General features: G+C 44.3%; 2 protein-coding genes across 4 annotated transcripts; one reads left to right on the forward strand and one right to left on the reverse strand.

Moving 5' to 3' along the window:
* The first annotated feature begins 372 nt into the window (after positions 1 to 372).
* On the forward strand, positions 373 to 8,557 carry PRORP (protein only RNase P catalytic subunit). The gene is made up of 8 exons (XM_078596126.1): positions 373 to 1,087; positions 3,479 to 4,042; positions 4,303 to 4,350; positions 5,193 to 5,328; positions 5,697 to 5,804; positions 6,281 to 6,429; positions 6,610 to 6,805; positions 7,508 to 8,557. The coding sequence occupies exons 1-8, from the start codon at positions 666 to 668 to the stop codon at positions 7,676 to 7,678; spliced, it is 1,794 nt and encodes a 597-aa protein (XP_078452252.1). The 5' UTR covers positions 373 to 665; the 3' UTR covers positions 7,679 to 8,557.
* Positions 7,684 to 14,964, reverse strand: SLC35B2 (solute carrier family 35 member B2). 3 transcript variants are annotated; one of them, XM_078596127.1, is made up of 5 exons: positions 14,686 to 14,964; positions 12,340 to 12,536; positions 11,963 to 12,120; positions 10,141 to 10,437; positions 7,684 to 9,721 (listed from the first exon to the last, which is right to left on the reverse strand). In XM_078596127.1, exons 1-5 carry the CDS (start codon positions 14,688 to 14,690, stop codon positions 9,083 to 9,085), a joined length of 1,296 nt encoding a protein of 431 aa, XP_078452253.1. In that variant the 5' UTR covers positions 14,691 to 14,964; the 3' UTR covers positions 7,684 to 9,082. The 3 variants fall into 3 exon arrangements, with proteins under 3 accessions (XP_078452253.1, XP_078452254.1, XP_078452255.1); XM_078596128.1 differs by having other exon boundaries at positions 14,847 to 14,962; XM_078596129.1 differs by lacking the exon at positions 14,686 to 14,964 and adding an exon at positions 14,093 to 14,591.
* Between the last annotated feature and the right edge of the window lie 3,214 nt (positions 14,965 to 18,178).

The following is an 18,178-nucleotide window of genomic DNA, read 5'->3' on the forward strand; positions in this document are numbered from 1 at the left end:
ATTGAAACGGCTGTACGCCGTATGGACGTGAAAACTCAATTTCCCTGTACAAGAATACGGATAAACCGTATGGGTTGACAGGTTTGTTTTTGACGAACTTGTTGAGTTTGTTGGTTGCTTCTGCAACAGCGCCGCCAAATGTCTAAACAGAGCAGAGATCCGTTCAGAACTCAACACAGCACCGGGCTGCTTACAGAGCACCAGAGAAGGGACTGTTTCGATTGAGAGCATCCAATAGAATAGGTAGAACGCTTATAAGGGCCATAAACATTGATCCTTTTAAGACCCCCCTCTCCACCCCGTACGTGACGGGTTTCTTTAAGAGCCCGAAAAGTCCCGCGTCCCTTTAAGAGCCCCACAATGCATCTCGGCGCCACCCACCGGTCCACCACGTGTTCGCTGCTGCTGCCGCTGTCACTGCACCGACTCGGATGAGAGCTCTCGTCTCTTCATTAACCCCACTTTAAAGTGACCACTTTTCTCTCGCCATCGCCCAAACTCGTCGGTCTCCCCCTGCAAAGGGCCGCCACGCGTTTCCATTGCCGGTGGCGGCGATCGGACCCGCCCGGCCCCTACCGTCCCGTCGATTGACCGGGGTGAATGTTCGATTCCCCGAGGCTCTGGGTATCTCCGTGCTGCGTCTCGCCGTTTCTCCTCGCCACGGCATGGCGTGGCGCGCACAGGGGCTCTCCCTCCGTGCCCTACGCCGGCTGTTCCCCCGAGGTCCGGGCGGCCACGTGGCTGCCGCCGCCGCCGTCACCTCCACGTGGGGCTCCGTGGTGCCGGCCAGGGGCAATTGCACCCCGCCGCGGGCAGGCAAAGCCAAGCAGTCGTTCTTCACGAACGTGGTGAGGCCCACTGAGAAGAAGGGACAGTTGTTCAATGCCAACGACGTCTCGCCGCAGAGGCCTTGGGGACGTGAGCAGCAGCAGCAGAAATATCAGCAGCAACGGCAGCAGGAAGAGCAACAGTGGACGAAGAATGATCAGCAGAAGCAGCAATACCAGAGGTCTATAGTAGAGGCACCGGACCAACCTCTGAGCCCAGCGGATTGGGCAGCCCTGAAAAAACAGGCCAACAACCCAAGGTTGGTCTTGCCTGTGGAATGTTGCTGGGCTGATGAGGGACCCGGTGGGCCAGGGGGTTCATCACGAAGATGTCAGAAATACTGAGCGCCGGTAACGTTGATATTTGTCAGTGCTTCTTCTCCACGTGATTGGAGTGGGTTCTCAAGTTGTAGGGGGATGATGGTCACGGTCTGGTCATCCATGACTGAACAAACAACTATTCCTGTACTGGCATTTGGTGTGTCACTTAATTTGGCTCATCCAAACTTTTAGGGTTCATACATTTGGTTTGATATGTGATGGGCACTTTCCAGGTGATGCATACACGTGTCGCAAGTGCAGATAAGCAATTTAAGGACCTTGGAAGTCGTTATGTTATTCACCTTTCAGGTCGGTTTTCTATCTCGGGGTGATGTGAGATTTCAAAATGTATCTATGACATTTCTTATTTCATGAGATTTGTTCATATGAGCCACATTGTTCATGATATGACCCTGATGGTAGGATTGTATTCTTTGTTATTACAAAAAATGTTACCAAAAAAACTAAACACCAAATAATTCTCCAAAAATGCATACAAACATGCCACCCCATGTGTTATTTTTTAGCATGATAGCAAAGCCCAGAGAGACACTGAAACACGCTCTCTGTGTACTGTTAACAAATATACAGGACTAGCCTTTTGCCGGGTGTATTGCAGTGAATCTGAAACTTGCAAGCGAAAATCGGACCGCGACGTGATATTCATTGCATCAATTTGTGTGCAATTTGTAAGACCGCGGTGACACAGATATATTTCATTTAAAGGTTAATATATTTCATTTAAAGGTTATAATCCCATATTCATCATGACTTCCTTTTTACTTTGATGTCTCAACAGCGTTAGGGAGATCACGTGATGACGTGAGGGTTCTGCCTTTGTAGTGAAGTTTGTGAGTTGACGCCGAGGAGGGGGGAGGAGGCGCCTCTCCCCCCCCCCCATGTGGAGTGACGTCACCCGCTAATTATTATGAATAGGGGGGGTCCATTTGGATGACGTCACTTGTTAATGATTATTAATGAGGGGCTGTTTGATGTGGAGTGACGTCACATGCTCATGATGATTAATGAGGTGGGGGTCCATGTGGTGGACGTAACCTGTTCATGATTATTAATGAGGGGGGCTTGTCGACGTGGAGTGTCGTTAGGAGCGTTGTACACAGACATTCTTGGCTCATTATAGTAGGTAATACGAATGGGGGGGGTGTCCATTTGGAGGACGTCACCTGCTCATGAATATTAATGAGGGGAGCTGCTCAATGTGGAGTGACGTCACAAGCGTTAAGGACAGACATTTCTGGGTGATTATAGTAGGGACTGTACTAGCTTTTTTGCCCGTCCAAGGATGGGTGTATATTGCAGTAAATCTGAAATATTCATTAGAAAAATTGTTCAGCTCATGATTATTAATGAGGGGGGGTTGTCCCATGTGGAGTGACGTCCCATGTGGAGTGACGTCACCCGCGAATGGTTATTGTGGAGGGGTGCGGCATGTGGAGTGACGTCACCCGCTCATGATTATTAATGTGGGGAGGGGTGCAGCATGTGGAGTGCGCGACCTTGTGCTTTCGTGTAAAAATCCACCTACTCATGAATATGAATGAAGGGGGTGGGCCTCATGTGGAGTGACGTCACACGGGGGGTGGGCCTCATGTGGAGAGACGTCACGCGCGGGACGGACAGACATTTCTGGGTGATTAAATGAATAGTCGGGGGGAGAAAGTAAAAGTCAAGGCGGCCCCATAGTCAAACGAACAAATACCTACTGCACCACTCACAACTGTTGGCTCACCTGAGCTAGTCGTGGACGTTCCACATTAACTTGTTGATGACTAATCTAGATCGTACAACCACAACGAAACCTGTCTCCCTTAAAAATATGGACCTCTTCGTCAATTCACTGCTTGATGAGAGCCTTCAAAATGTGTCGGTGCAGAGGGTTATTTAAATGATGATCGTGAAAGTTGGTGAAGAATATAGGCCCAGGATTTATCACCACTGACATTAGTTGTGGCCGGGACGAGAATCCAAGTCACTGGGTTAACAGTCAGCTTCCGTTAACCCACTGAGACATTAATTTGTGTTGGTGTAGCCATAGCATAACCAATATAGTTAACTTTCCAATTTTTAATATTCCATTAAAATATTTTGACTGCACCTTAGCGCAGCGTGTGTGAGTGTATACTCTTCACTGGCCCTGTCACACCAGGGTTGATTAGAGAGAAGCCTGTTTTGCCTTTAACATTTGTGAAAGTTTGCTTTAGAGTCACTTGTATGCACTCACCCCCCATCCTGAGATTGTAATGTCCCCCCTTTAAACAAGGTCACCATGCAAGGTTGACTAACACCGCATGTTATGCGTTACTTCACAGGTTTGAGTCCATAGTAATTGAAAAACTAATCGAGACTCACGGAGACCTGGACATTGCCAAGTCGCTGCTTAACTTCGTGGCGCTGGAGAGTGGTGACGTTTCCTACGGCATGCTGCTACCGTACCTGCGCTTGTGCGTGGCCAACCAGAACGTATCCGAGTTTCTGGATGTGTACAAGATCATGCGTGATCGTTACTCCATCCTCGAGGACACGGCGTATACCTTCGCCATCCGCGGGCTGTGCATGACGGAGCGCTGGCGAGAAAGCTTGGCTTTGCTGGAGGAGATGAACAGCCTCCTGCATCCTACAGCGGTGAACTACACGGACATTGTAAAGGCGGCATTGGCCAGATGCGATGTTGAGCTGGCTTTTCGGCTCTATGCAGAAATGCTGCAGAAGGACCTCCTGCCACAAGATTCGATGCTGCAGGCGTTTTTTGAGCTGCGCGGAGAGTTGGCCGAGACCAACCGGGATCAACTGGAGGGAATTCTGCAGTACCTACGGCACAGTCAAACCTTTCCCTCCGAGAAGCTGGCCAGGAGTATTGGCGGCTGGTTTGAAAGGTACACAGCATGGCTTGCGTTGTGCACATTGGTTAACTGCATGTTTATCGATAATGAGCAGGCACCTAAGGGGTACTTTGAATGTCGTAATTGTAATTCTGGAATTTTTGGATGAGCAACACCTCTGCTGGATATCATTTGTAAAAGTTTACAGAGGAATGCTTATGCTGTAATGTCACCTAATTATTTTGAGTTATCAAAAAAACATGTTTATGGAATGTATAAAAATATTAATACATGTAATTTTATTTGTTTTTCAGTTTTAAAACGGAGAAATGGAAAGCAAGATACATTCACATCCTACCACAGTTTGTTGTTTTAACTCTTTCCATAAAAACAAATCGACCTAAATTTTCCCATTCTCATCAGATCTTGGAAGCTAGTAATGTTGAGCCCCATTATTGAATGGGAGACCACGGGTGCTTACCAGGTTTTACAGGTGTTAGGTTGGGGGGTGTCCAGGCAATGATCGTCCAGGAATCTGATACATTCAACGTTTTGAGTCTGTCTGGACTGAAGCTATGCCATTTGTGTGGAGTTTTTAGTGTTATTCCCCTCCTATGCATGAGTATTCTTTGGGTACTTTGGGTTTCCTTCCACTTGAGCAAATATTTGCATTGGCCAAATTTCCCAATGCAGGACTATCCTGAAAAAAGTCCTGAGGAAAGTAAAACTTGTTTTATTTTTTATAATCATGTTTTTTTATAACATTGATGTGTATGATTATGATTATTTAGACAATTCAACATGCATGCAATACAAACCATACATCTTTGGAGATTATATCTGGTACTGTGCTAACATAAGAAGTGTGGTGCTCAGCTGCTTTTGCAGTGAAGGTCAAGTCGGACTTTCAAATTCCTTTGGTGGGCTACACATTAACACATAACTCAAAGGCCTATTGCAGTGACAGAAGATGCGGAGCCTGCTAAATTAAAAAAGATGTCAATTTGAAATGTCCCTCTCTAATACCCGATCAGTGCGACCGAGATGTAGTGATAGTTAAATACCGTTTGTGGGCCATTTTGAAGTAGTATGAAATGAAGTAGCGGTGGTGTATCGAGCCCACAGTAATGTAAGTTGCCTACCCTTGTGCTAGAGTTTGCGAGTGTGCTGGGTAGAGCTGCTGTGTTGTGTGTGCTGTTGCCAGGGCAGAACACTGTCCGAGTTGCAGTGAGAAACTGGAGTCGATCCATCTGACGAAGGGTGAGTACAAGGAGTTACAGGAATGCATCATGAACGACGTCATCAAGGGACATGACATCTACCGCAAGACCACACCCGCTGTGAGCAACGCACATGCTCCACACCGGCACAAGTGAGCGATAGGATGCTGCTACTGCTGTCATGCAATACATGCGTAGAATCACGTGCGTAAAAATGTATTATACAGCATGCAGAATAGATGGTGTACGTCGTAGTTGATTCACGTAAACCCTGCGGCCATTTGCGGTGCAACATATATGGCAAAACACAATAATATTCTTGAATCGAATGTTGACTACAAATTGTAATAATGCATTAAATCAAGAGGGGGCTTATAGATAAATGCCCGCTCTGTAACCTTACTGTACTAGTTGTGTAATTCAATTAAATGGCACGTTGAGGTTAACATGTAGATCATGAAAATCGCTGCTCCCACTGTCGTTTCCAGGAGCTGGCGCGCTTTCAGCGGCACATTGCCAGCAACGGTCCCTATGACGTGGTGGTGGACAGCCTCAACGTCTCTTACATCGGTGGCAAATATGCTCAATCACAGATCGTAAGCCTTGCATTGTCATAAGGATTACAAGCTCTATTCTCAATTATTATTGGCTGCTGTAATATTTTATACGCGTTTGCCGTAGGTGTAGCAATAATCTGATATGAATCTTCTAATTGTACGAGAATAAGTTGAAAACTGCAGTGCTTTATTTTCTTTAAAGCCCATTTAGATGTACTATTTTACATAGAGCTGGTAAAAATTGTTGCAGGGATGTATACAAGTCTTACCGTTTTACATTTACAATATAATTTTCACAATTTGGGATTTAAGGTAAATGCATCCTCATGTGGGTCTACTCTTCTAAATCATGCCACATGATATTTAACATGCAATAACTGTACCAATTACTCACGAACATTACCTTAACAATGGGAAATGAAACCAAGGTAAATCGGCAATGACATGCCGAGTTGAGGTGTTGTCAGTGGCTGGATGACTGATCTTTACCCATCTGGTGCTTTTCTGACGTGCAGCTCATGGATGTGGTGTCTCACCTGGCTGAACACGGGAAGCAGGTGCTAGTGCTGGGCCGGCGACACATGCTCAAAAACTCTAACTCCTGGCTTCGTGAGCACATGGATATCGTGAGGACGCAAGCAGACTGCTTCTTCATGGAAAACATGTAAAGCAACGCAATTCCTCTACGTGCTACATCACCGTCAGCTATGCAGGCTTGTTTTAATTAATTGAACTCGTGAGAATGGGTATTCAATTTGATTAGCTACAGTGTGATTCACATTTAGTTTTATGCAGGGCTTTAATTCTCCATATCCACCCCACCCGTTCAACACAATGCTTGCAGTTCCAAGGACGATCCTTTCCTGCTCTACGCGTGCCTGCACTCCGGAAACCACTGTTGGTTCGTGACGCGTGACCTGCTACGCGACCACTGCGCGCGCCTCACGGAGCCCATTATGCGCCACCTCTTCCGCAAGTGGCAGCGTGGACACCAGCTGGTGTTGGAGACCTACATCCCCAAGGGACAAATAATTTTTAAGGTACCTAAAACTGTCACTGCATGAGCAGTTGGCACTTGGCCTGTTTGTTTAGGCCAACTCTTCCATTGGTGGCTGTATTTTTCCAACTGCAAGGCCTAAAATGTCTGCTGTCTAAATGAACCAACTTTAATGTATACGTTAGTATTAGGCACGGTTTAAGGTTGAACAAAAAGCACAGGACAGAATTTATACAACATAACATGCTTTCATACAACATGCTTTATAGTCCTGGTAACCTATTAATGCTTTTCATTTAGATATTCATACTGGAAATGACCCACGGATTACGGAAGATCCAGTAATATGATTGACTCTAGATTTGAAGCTTTCGTGACTGCAAGGATTCATACTCTTAGGTTTTTCGGTAAAGTTACCTACGTGACTTTACCGAAAAACCTAAGAGTATGAATATGATTACCTTGTCTCTAACTCGTGTCTTTCTACTCTGGCCATTCTCTAATAATAGTGCACATCTTCTCTTTGTATAGCAGCATTTTATGTATTGCTCAATATTTGTGTTCTTTCTTTGTACTTTAATATATGACCATTTCATGAGGTAAACCGCTTCAAGCACATTCTCAATCCCTTATTAAACTTTATATATAATCAAGAGAAATTCAAAAATAAAATCAATAGAAATGCAACTCTGTTGAACTATTGAACGTTTAGATGAAGCTTGCTAATTATGCAATGTGTTTGCAGACGGTGCCGTCTTTCGATACGGTTTTGCAGACAACGACAGGGAGCTGGCACATCCCATACGACAAGGATGGAATCGAGAGGTCCCACATTCAGGTCCCTGGAAACTGGGTGTGCATGCACAAACAAAAATCACAAAGACGACTTAATAACTTACTTAAAGACTCAGAATGACAAAATAGCCTCAAACCACCTCACTGGCTCATAATTTTATAGAAAAAAAAAATTGTGGAAAATGTGTGCAATTAGACATGGTTTACCGTTTAGCCTTTATTTTACATGCACTGATAATTATGCTGTATTTGCAGTTGTTTATACAAAATAATACCCAGTCAAGTTGAAAATGTTAAACTGTACATATTGTGTGCAAAGCATTCACTTTTAATTATACAATTGTAGATATACACATTTTACAGTTTTTGTGGGTTTTTGGTTTCTTTGTGGAAACGTACGACTTCTGCAGAAATGGTTATGTTAACAACAGCACCACCACCACACATTGTTACGCACCAATAGTTCTGTTGGTACAACGTTTTATTTTGTGCATATTAATTTGCAGCAACTGACATTCAGTAGGGATTAAAAATATATCAATGCATTCCCTACTTAGTATTCTTTTTAAAATAGAAGAGTAAATGTATACAACTCCCCACGACAAGAACCGAAAGCACTCTGGAAGTTAAAGCACGTTGATAAAACATCCACACCATCACCCACTCCAAACACAGCAAAACAGTACCAAAAATATTGCATATTGGACAAAATGAGCAAGTGCGTAGTTATTGTTTTTAAATGCCTGCTTTTCCTAGCTCTAAATTATAACCGGACCTGACAATGTAGTCGGCAATACAATATTCTAGGAGGCACTGATGTACAAAGAAATGTAAATGAGTACAAACAAACCGTATCATTAAGAGCAAAGTCTTTTTTTTTTACAGCACTTGCTAAAGCTCATTATTTAGCAAATTTAGTATTTTGCAATAAAAATGTTAACTATAAAACAGGAAATGGTCGAATAAAAACGAATCCTGGGCTGGATGTACATGTGAGAAACATGGCAAACGAATGCATTTTTAAACTGTTAATTATACACCCGTGACTACAGCATTATTGTTTGTGTAATGCACATTTTTCAGAGCTCAAAGAAAAGGAAATCGTTATGACTATTTTTTTACAGCAAGGCTGTAGGAAAGCATAGCATCTGCCCATTAACATTGTCCGTTAAAGCTTGCTGTAGTTCCTCCCAACAGCCACTTGGCTGTCAGAGGTACCCTTCAAAAAGGGTAAATTGGGTAAACAAGACAGGAGGAGGAGCTTCAAGCAAGGGTACATCATAAGATAAGGGAACTCAGGATATCCACTTAATCAGTGCTGCCAGCTCCAAAGCAGCCATGTCCATCCATCTAGGCTGCTTTTTTAAAAATCTGCAATTAGTAAATACGTTTCAGCTCAGGACTGTTACCCAACACTTATAGGAACCTTTCACCAGACACCAAAGGTGGGGGGAGAGGAAATAAAAGTAAATGACACCAGTAAAAAAATAACAAATTAATGTCTTGCACGTAAAAAACAGAAAAGCTAAACTCGTTGCACGACGGGCAGCGGCTGACGGGCCGCACTGCGCTTGCGGCGTCCACGTGCATATACCCGCAGGAATAGTGCAAGAAACACTACGCCCACCCCGAAAACACCCACCAGGCCCATGTGGTGTCCGTATATGAGGCAGGAAAGCAGAATGGCCAGGGCCTGCCGTGTAGTCATGATGAGTGTGAATATGGCAGCTCCAAAGTGATTGATGGTGTAGAAGATGAAGAGCTGTCCACTCGCCGAGCACATGGACAGCAGCAGCGCGTGCAAAGCGAAGTCGGAGTGACGCGACATGAACGACAGCCCCTCAAGCAGGGCGCCTTGCTCGAGCAGAGAGCACGTCGTCAGCAGGCACGAGAACAAATTGACACCAAACATCATTTGCACGGAAGACATGCGATACTTGAAGAGGGCATCTTGCCAGTTAGATGTGAAGCTGTCGAAGAGGATGTATCCAGCGAGGATGACGAGGCCAGAGAAGGTAGTGACGGTTGAGGAGTGCTTCTCTTCGCTGTTGGAAGAGAGCAGGAACATGCTGACGCCCACCGAGATGAGCCCAGCCGTGAGGTACTCCCAATGCTCGTACGTCTTGTGTGACACCAGCTTCCCCATCAGCATGACAGGAATTACCTGTGACACAGCGTGACACAAGGTGTACATGTGGATTTAATGAAAATCTCTTGGTCTCCCGCAAGCGTTGATGGAACTTTGGGGGTTAAACGCTGAAAGCTATTTTGGCGTTTTACATAATTTACTTTAGGCAACATGATTATTATTTGAGCCAGAAAGAAAAAAGCGACCTAAAATTCAATCTATAAATGTTATTTTGACTAATTAGTTGAGTTGCATTGGTTTGCATTACTGCATGCTTATATGATCTCTTGTGTCTGAGAGGACATGAACTAAGGAGATGGAGTGATGAGATCAGTTCATGTGCAGGTGCTGGATCGTGAAAGGTAGTGACAGCTTAGCTTGGGGAGGGGCCTTCATCCAGCATTGGACTGCTCATGGATGGTGATGTGATCTCTAGCTAGAAGAATTGACTTTACCTTTGAAGCCTTAGCCAGCACTTGTGTGGGGAAGCTGACGAACTTGAGGGCCTCATACTGGCACCAGCTGCTGAGGATGTTGGACATGGAGCAGAAGGAGTACTTGTACATGGGAGCGCCATGCCGGGGCTGCTTGGACATTGCACAGCAGAGGCCAGAAATGGCCAGCGCCAGGATGCGGTTCATGAAGACCATGAACTGCGAGTCACGGAATGTCTCACCACCGCCCTCCTCGCCCTTCCCATACTCGCGCGTCATGACACGCTCTTGTAGCACACCCCACGTCAGGTACGACACCTTCAAAGGCAAGGGGGCAGCAATGCAGAAAGAAAATGCAGACATCAGGAGTTTACAAAATAGTATTTTAAGTGCCTAGGACTGGGTGTGGGTAAGAAACATGCTCGAGGGCAGTATTGCGATTGTCAAAGTTACATTTTTCTACAGTACTTCTTTTCCAGTTTACTCAATGAGTGGCAGGTTATCAACATCAGTTTATGCTCTCAATTTGCAAGTTATAGTTGTTAAATGACATATAGCTTCAATGCCTTAATATCTTTGTGAGAGAAATTAATATTGACTACATAGACTACGCCTTTGACCAGATCAACCGGAATGCATTTGATCTGACCAGACCTCGGACAATGAACATGCGCTCAAGCCTGGGTATTGCTTGCATGGGTGATGATGCATAAAACAGTTGTAGGCATTTTGGGCAGTAGACGGCAGTGCAGGAAAACCCATTATGTATTCCCCCCCACCTTTAACCGGCACTGACCAGATTGGTGAAGTATGGACAATTAACCCTCACTGACTGCACAGCGTGGGGAGGCCCTCATCCAGCAATAAATTAATAGTGCAACACTTAAGGTTGTCAATTTTGTTTTCTTGGATGAAAACAGCATACATCTTTCTAAAAAAATCAAGGTTGAATAGCTACACTCGAGTGTGCAATGGTTGTGGCACTAACAGATTAAACCATTCAATTCGCTTACAAAAGAAATGGAGATTAGTGCTGTTTCAAGTTCCAAGGGCAAGTGGTTTATAAAACGGCAGGCTACTAATGCATTTACTTTGGAAGCTCCACATTTGCAAAACCTTAAAGGTTAAGATTTTACTTAACAATAAATGTTCACCGATACTGCACCATAGCTGTTTTCAAGATAAAAACTCAAGTTACATCGGAATATATTTCACATTATTTTATTTTGTAAATGTATGTATGTTGCACTTCTATCGCACCATATGTAGCAGTTAATATTAAAGCTGTAATATTGCAGTTGTAATGTGAGTTGGAGACAATAGTCCAGTCTGTAACCTTTGGGACCCTAAAAGTGCCAACCTTGAATGTAGACACTATATTACCATCAACCTATTTTAGACCACGCAACAGAAGAAGCCAATGTAGACAAAGCTACAGCTAAGGTGTTCCAAGAGTAAATGTATGCTCATGCTAAACGTGATAACGCTTGAGTTGGCTTGGATTTTTTTATCCCAAAATTGTTCATTCTTTCAGGGTGCATTTTGGTGTCAGTGTTTCCGGACAATCATGGACACACCCAATTACATATGCAAGGACCATGGAGTGCTATTTTAAAGTAAAATTCAAAGTACCCATTTACAGTTGAACAATGATCCCATTTACTAATTTTTATTACACATACAGTGAATGCTTCGGAGGCATATCCAGTTTGTGAAATATACAGAAATGTACATCTACATTAAGTTCACAATGCTTATTATGCTGGTCTTCATAAATTAACCAATTTCCCCTCGAGAAGATGTATGGCCGAGTACTGAGTTGCATCATGGCTGCACTTCTCACCTGCAGCCCAGTGATGCACATGATGAGCCGGGCAGCCTGCTTGGCTGTGGAGCTCTCGACTGCCTCTGACACTAGCGTGGCCGATTCCCCCACAGTGCCCGTCTTGTCCTCGTTTCCAAAGACGCACGCGCGCACCAAGGGAAAGCATTTGCCATGCCCTGCACAAAGATCACACGCGCCACGCTCCTGTATGCAGCTCTGTTTTGCTTAATGTCGCAAGAATCTCACTATTTTCATAGGTACGCCACCAGACTTTTTTTTTATACATGACCTTTGCAGAAAACTTAAGAAAAACAAAATGAGTATGCTACAATAAAGCTTAATTTTAACACAAATATTGTACCAAATGAAGGTAAAAATGAATAGGCATAACAAACCTGTCTCTAGGTAGTTACGATGCTTTAGGTAACGGATAAGTAGATATCCAGGTAGGATTATGGTACTATATCCAGCCATATTTATGACGAGCCGAAAAACCCAGAAGTCTGTCCATGATTCTTCCAGACTCTCTTCAGTGCTCGCAACCGTGGGCCACAGCATGGCCATGACCAGTCCCAGCCACAGGCCTTCAGACCTGTACATATGTTAATGGGAAACAGGTTACAATTCGTAAAATATATTTTACAGTGCATAAACAAACTATCTTATATTTATTTTATGGAATTGCTTTGCACATGAATACAAATAATTTTGAAAAATACATACATTTAATAAGACTGCACAGACAGCAATGATATTAACACTACTTTATTATTCCATGTCAACATGGAATCCTAACATGTTATTTAAATATTATAGATAGCTAGTCAAACATATTGATGGAATTAATCCATTCACCAGCTGGATGTTGTACTTCACATTACTCATAAGTTGTTGAAATCTGACCAATGGAAAATGAATTAAGACTGTGCGAAAGTAACCCTCCCCCCTATTGGATGTCATGTCTAAATATGAGTTGGTGATGATGTAACATTTTCAGTTTGGACAAGCAGAACATACGACAGAGAAAATGCACTAACGGGAATGGTTCACCTCAAAGTAAAAAATCCTAAATCAATAAACTTAATGTAACTGAATATTTTCCAACTTTTAATAGCCAATGCACTGCATAACTTGGATATGATTTTATATTTGACGGTGTTACTCGTGTAACTTTGCATACACGCAGAATATGAATAATCAACCGTTGTATTCTAGATTTGAAGCTTTCGTGACTGCAAGGAATCATCTTCTTAGGTTTTTTCGGTAAAGTCACGTGACTTTACCGAAAAAACCTAAGAAGACAACCGTTGTATATTTTTTTCCACAAAACTACCTTATGGACACTGCCCTGCACACCCTCAAATATTGCAGTTGAAACGCACATTTAAAGAGACGAAATATTTATGTTCCGTCTTTCCTCCAGACCAGCCTATTATCTAATGCACATCTATGTACTATACAGTATTTAAAGTAATTTTGGCAACTCAATAGAGTATCTTCTTAATAAGCAAGCTCTGCATTGCACACGTGTATTTCTCTTGAATGCCACAACTCTATCTGAGTTAATTTTTAGTAAATATATTATTGGACTATATAACGTATGAGCGGTTGAGTTTATATAGCAAGGTTGGTACCGAATGTATCCAACGTACGTGGCACCTAATCGGAGGTGACATTTACATAGCTGCTTACCATAAACGTGTACAATAAATACAAAACATAGGTCAGTTTGTGCAAACACGAGCACATCTCCAATGCCCCGTGGATTCACATATCTATGAAGGCAAGAAAGGTTTACCTATTACTGGGCGACCATTCGCTTTTTTCTCATTGGTAGCACACACAATAATAACATTTTCCCAGTCAAACACATGCGCTCGATAACAGATCAGCATTGCAGAGCAAAGATCCACAACGGAGTGTTTGTCCTTTAGTCATGTCCTTATTTAACACCGTAAAATTCTGCGTTTCCTTATTGACAGACGGAGGAGCTGCTTGCGTCAATGCTCTTAAAAGTTAAGCGAAATAGAATTGCCTTCGGCTCTGCAAACCACATCGGCTTGCAGTTCTCCAATACCATGCGTCACATGTCAGTCCAGAATCATTCCCCAGATGTCACCGGGGTCAGAGCACTGCTGCTGCACATACCTGCTGAATGGCAAATGTGATAAGGTAGAGAATCCTGCGGGGGTGATGATGAATGCGAGAACCTGCACTTGATGTCCGAACTACGTGAAGTCTGCGTAGAGAAGTTCTCAAAACTCCCCTCTTGCACCCCAAAGCTAATCAAAGCCTAGTAATCCCAAAGTCCAGCGTAAGCAATAAATCACAACTGCTCAACGACTTCACTTAGAATGTACAACTCGCTCACACGCACCACTGGCTGCAACATCTCAAATGAGCATTGGCGTTGGTTGACCCCGAGTGAATTGTGTTCTTTATGCGCCCCCTAGCTCCCAAGGTGGGCTCCCTAGCTCCCAAGGTGGGCCCCCAAGCTCCAGTTCCCTCTAACCCTGGGTCCACACACAAGTTCCCCGAGTTGCCCACGGAAGGCGATGTCCCACCGAGGTGCTCTTAAGATTCCGCTCGAAAAGGTCTTTTCCGACACGAAACTAACTCAATTAAACGACCTGACTCTTGAGAGAGCAACATATACCTTCCGTGGAGTGCGAGGGGGGCCCCCCTCTCGACCCCCAGTTCCCATCGGGTCTCCCCGGAACCCCCACGACAGCCCCACTTACCCCATATCGGTGCGCACCGCTCCCGAGACCCGCTTCGTGCCGCGTCCGTCCGGGTCGAGCCACGGGCGCGCTCAAGCCCTGCGGCCCGTGTACCCACACGTCTGCTGTCACTAATGTTATTATCGCTACTAGTATTTCAATCTGCACCGGCAATTAATTACCTGACGCTGATAACAATGGGCCGCTGTTAATTCATAATTGAGCGGAGAGCCGTGACCACTGCTGCTGCTGCTGCCACCGCCGCCTCCGTTTACTGTACGCGGCCACGAGTGGAGACAGCGGCGTGACGTCATCGCGCAACAGCCCCGCGCGTTGCGTGGTGACGTCATCGATCGGTTTATTGGGTTGTGGGCGAGAGCACGCGTCATTACGCACGGCGTCGTGTCGTCATCGCGCAGAGCCCGCCCCCCCTTGGCCCCACCCCCCCCCCCGGAACGTCCGGCGAATGCGAGGGCGTCACCGGGTGACGGCCACGTGGGCAAGCTGCCACGTGCGTGCGCTCACGGCTCGCGGTGGCTTTTAAAGCTGTAAAGGATGGGACCCCAACACATGATGTACTCTTGTCAATGAAACTTATCTATACATCTGAAAGGCTATAAAGGGTGTCTGCAACAACTCGGCTGGCTCCTTCAAATGTATATGTTGCTCTCTCAAGAGTCAGGTCGTTTAATTGAGTTAGTGTCGTGTCGGAAAAGAACGCAGAAATTGACAATTGAGTTTTTGGTATTGATTTGAAGCTTTTTGTGTTTTTAGAGGAATGTTTGATTTAAAAAAATGAGTAAAAAAACGAATGCGTGAATGTTTTAGTAAGATCTGCTAGATCGGCGTATGTTACGCCGGGTCCAGCTAGTATATTTTATTTATTTAAGGGGCGCCACGTTGGTGTGATGTTATTTTCGTCGCCTTGTATGCAGGAAATCGGGGCTTGGATCGCGACGCTGACGCCTGTGTATTTGGAGTTTGCGTGCCTCTCACCCCGTGGTCACGTGGATTTTTGTTTCTCTGGATCGTCCGGTTTTCCATTCACATTTAGAAACATGCATTTAGATTGTTTAGATTATTTTTGCTGCTATACATTTTCACATAAGCCGCTTTGTGGCCAGATTCCTTCTGAAAAATAAACTCATAGCTTAGTGGGCCTTACCTAATAAGATAAAAAAAGTAAAATTTATTTGTATACATTTTTGAAGCAATTTGTTTACATTTCCTATAATTTTCACTCCTATCGTGTTTAGTGTTGTTTGTCGTAACGTCCCTAACTGTACATCTGTGAAAAATAGCTTTATAGCTCATCAAATCCCTCCAGTATAAATATTCTTATTCTGACTAATACGGTCACATACACCTTACAAATTGTAAGACGCCAGTTGTTGCTTTAAGACACTGGAGGGAAATTATGTGTGTATCGTAATATAGAGAATGCGGTATCTGTTTGGGACTATGCAGATGTAATGCTCATGTGGAAAATCAATCAACGTGTATTTGTAAAACGGGAAGTCCTATTTAGCCAGTTACCCGACTAGTTTGCAAGGGTGATCTGTGGTGCATGAACTCAGAAGAACGACAACATCAACTGATGCATGCGTACAGAAGAAAGGCAACAAATAACGCGAAAAACCCCAACAGATTGGTCGTGCAGGCCGGAAGATGTGATGTGGAAGTTGATATAAAATAACTTTGGGGAAATGTGAATTGTCCCTCAATGGTATCCTCATGCATCATGCCACGAGTGGACTGCTATGTCTAGTCTATGTCAAAAGTGATTTCAAGTTGGAGTGATGTATTTCTCAATTAACATTTGTATATGACTGCTATGAAATAACGTGTAACATTAAAAATACATTACAGTACTCTTAAAATCGCATTCACCAAAAAAAATGTATTACAGTAATGCACCAGGGGTTAAACCAATAAAATGTACTGTACCTTGGTTAAGCCGTGTTCTTTATGTGATACAATATAATCACTTAAAGGTCCTTTATGCAGTCGGCGCTGCTTCCTTTGAACCAGTGCCTAACACACGAAGCTGGAAATCTTGGTATTCTCATATCAGTATTCATCTTACAATTAACATGTCAAAACGTTGCGAGGATAACGTTCAATAATGTAGATAAATTTGCCCGTCTGTGCCACATTATTTGTTCTGAAGATACTGAGAGACTGGATCATTCTTTAGTTTTTTCCCGTCTTGATCATTGCAATGCTTTGTTCTCCGGAGCCCCGGAGTATACTCCTTGGAGACTGTCCAACATACAGCCTCCCGGGTGTTCACGCGTACTCCCCTTCAGGATCAGAACTTATGCTCATGCCTCTGCATTCGGCTTCCAGTTCACATCAGCATTGAATTTAAGATTTCCCTCCTTCTGTGCAAGGCTTTAATTTGGCTTGCTCCATATATCCAGGAGCCAATTTAGCTGCACTCCATTGAGATCTCCCGATCGTGCCCGACTCAGCGTGGCGCCCATGTTCTGGAATTCTTTGCTCTTGGAGGTTAACTCGAAATCGATGGAGACTTAAGTCCCGGTTGAAGACACCTATTTAACTCGCCTTTAGCCCGTGCAAGGACGGGTGTATTGCAGTAAATCTGAAACTTGCAAGCGAAAAGCAGACCGCGAAGTGATATTCATTCCATCAATTTGTGTGCAATTTGTAAGGGCGCGGTGACACAGACCTATTTCATTTAAAGGTTATAATCCCTTGTTCATCATGTCCTTTTTGCTTTGATGTCTCAACAGCTTTACGGAGATCGCGTGACATGAGGGTTCTGCATTTGTAGTGAGGGTTGTGAGTTGACGCCGAGGGGGGAGGCGCCTCGGTCGCCCATGTGGAGTGACGTAAGACGCTAATGATTATTAATAATGAGGGGGGCTGTTCGATGTTGTCGTCACCTGCTTATGCTTATTAATGGCGTAGGGTGCTCCATGTGGAGTGACGTCACATGCTCATGATTATTAATGAGGGGGGCTGGTCGACGTGAGTGACGTCATGAGCGTTGCACACAGACATTCTTGGCTCATTATAGTAGGTAATAATAATGGTGGGAGTGTCTATTTGGAGGACGTCACCTGCTCATTATTGAGGGGGGCTGTTCTATGTTGAGTGTCGTCACTTGCGCATGATTATTAGTGGGGGGGGGGGAAGTACTCCATAGTGACGTCACCCGCTCATGATTTAATGAGGGGTGGGGGGTATCCATTTGGAGGACACCTGCTCATGAATATTAATGAGGGAGGCTGGTCGATGTGGCGTGCCGTCACGAGCGTTGACAGACATTCCTGGGTGATTATAGTAGGTATAAGGCCCCGGTTACTTTTCAGTTTCCACATTTATATGCATGGTACTTTGTAAATCTAAATTATTACACGTGCAATCCTTTTGTTGATCCATTGCTGGATAAAGGCCTCCACACCACGTGAGGGATGAACGCTGGATCAGTTTTTGGCACATAGCAGTCCAATTTACTGCACTGCCCTCTGCTGCCCATCCCACAGCT

This window comes from Lampetra planeri, chromosome 7, assembly GCF_965212315.1.
Source record: "Lampetra planeri chromosome 7, kcLamPlan1.2.h2, whole genome shotgun sequence".
Lineage (NCBI taxonomy): Eukaryota > Metazoa > Chordata > Hyperoartia > Petromyzontiformes > Petromyzontidae > Lampetra > Lampetra planeri.

Excerpts from the sequence above, each read along its gene's own strand:
- PRORP (XM_078596126.1), top strand. The coding sequence starts at position 666 with ATGGCGTGGCGCGCACAGGGGCTCTCCCTCCGTGCCCTACGCCGGCTG. Across the intron at positions 4,351-5,192 it reads TACATTCACATCCTACCACA|GGCAGAACACTGTCCGAGTT; the intron begins GTTTGTTGTTTT and ends TGCTGTTGCCAG. Across the intron at positions 6,806-7,507 it reads AGGGACAAATAATTTTTAAG|ACGGTGCCGTCTTTCGATAC; the intron begins GTACCTAAAACT and ends ATGTGTTTGCAG.
- SLC35B2 (XM_078596127.1), bottom strand. Across the intron at positions 12,121-12,339 it reads TCGTAACTACCTAGAGACAG|GGCATGGCAAATGCTTTCCC; the intron begins GTTTGTTATGCC and ends ATCTTTGTGCAG. Across the intron at positions 10,438-11,962 it reads TGTGCATCACTGGGCTGCAG|GTGTCGTACCTGACGTGGGG; the intron begins GTGAGAAGTGCA and ends TTGCCTTTGAAG.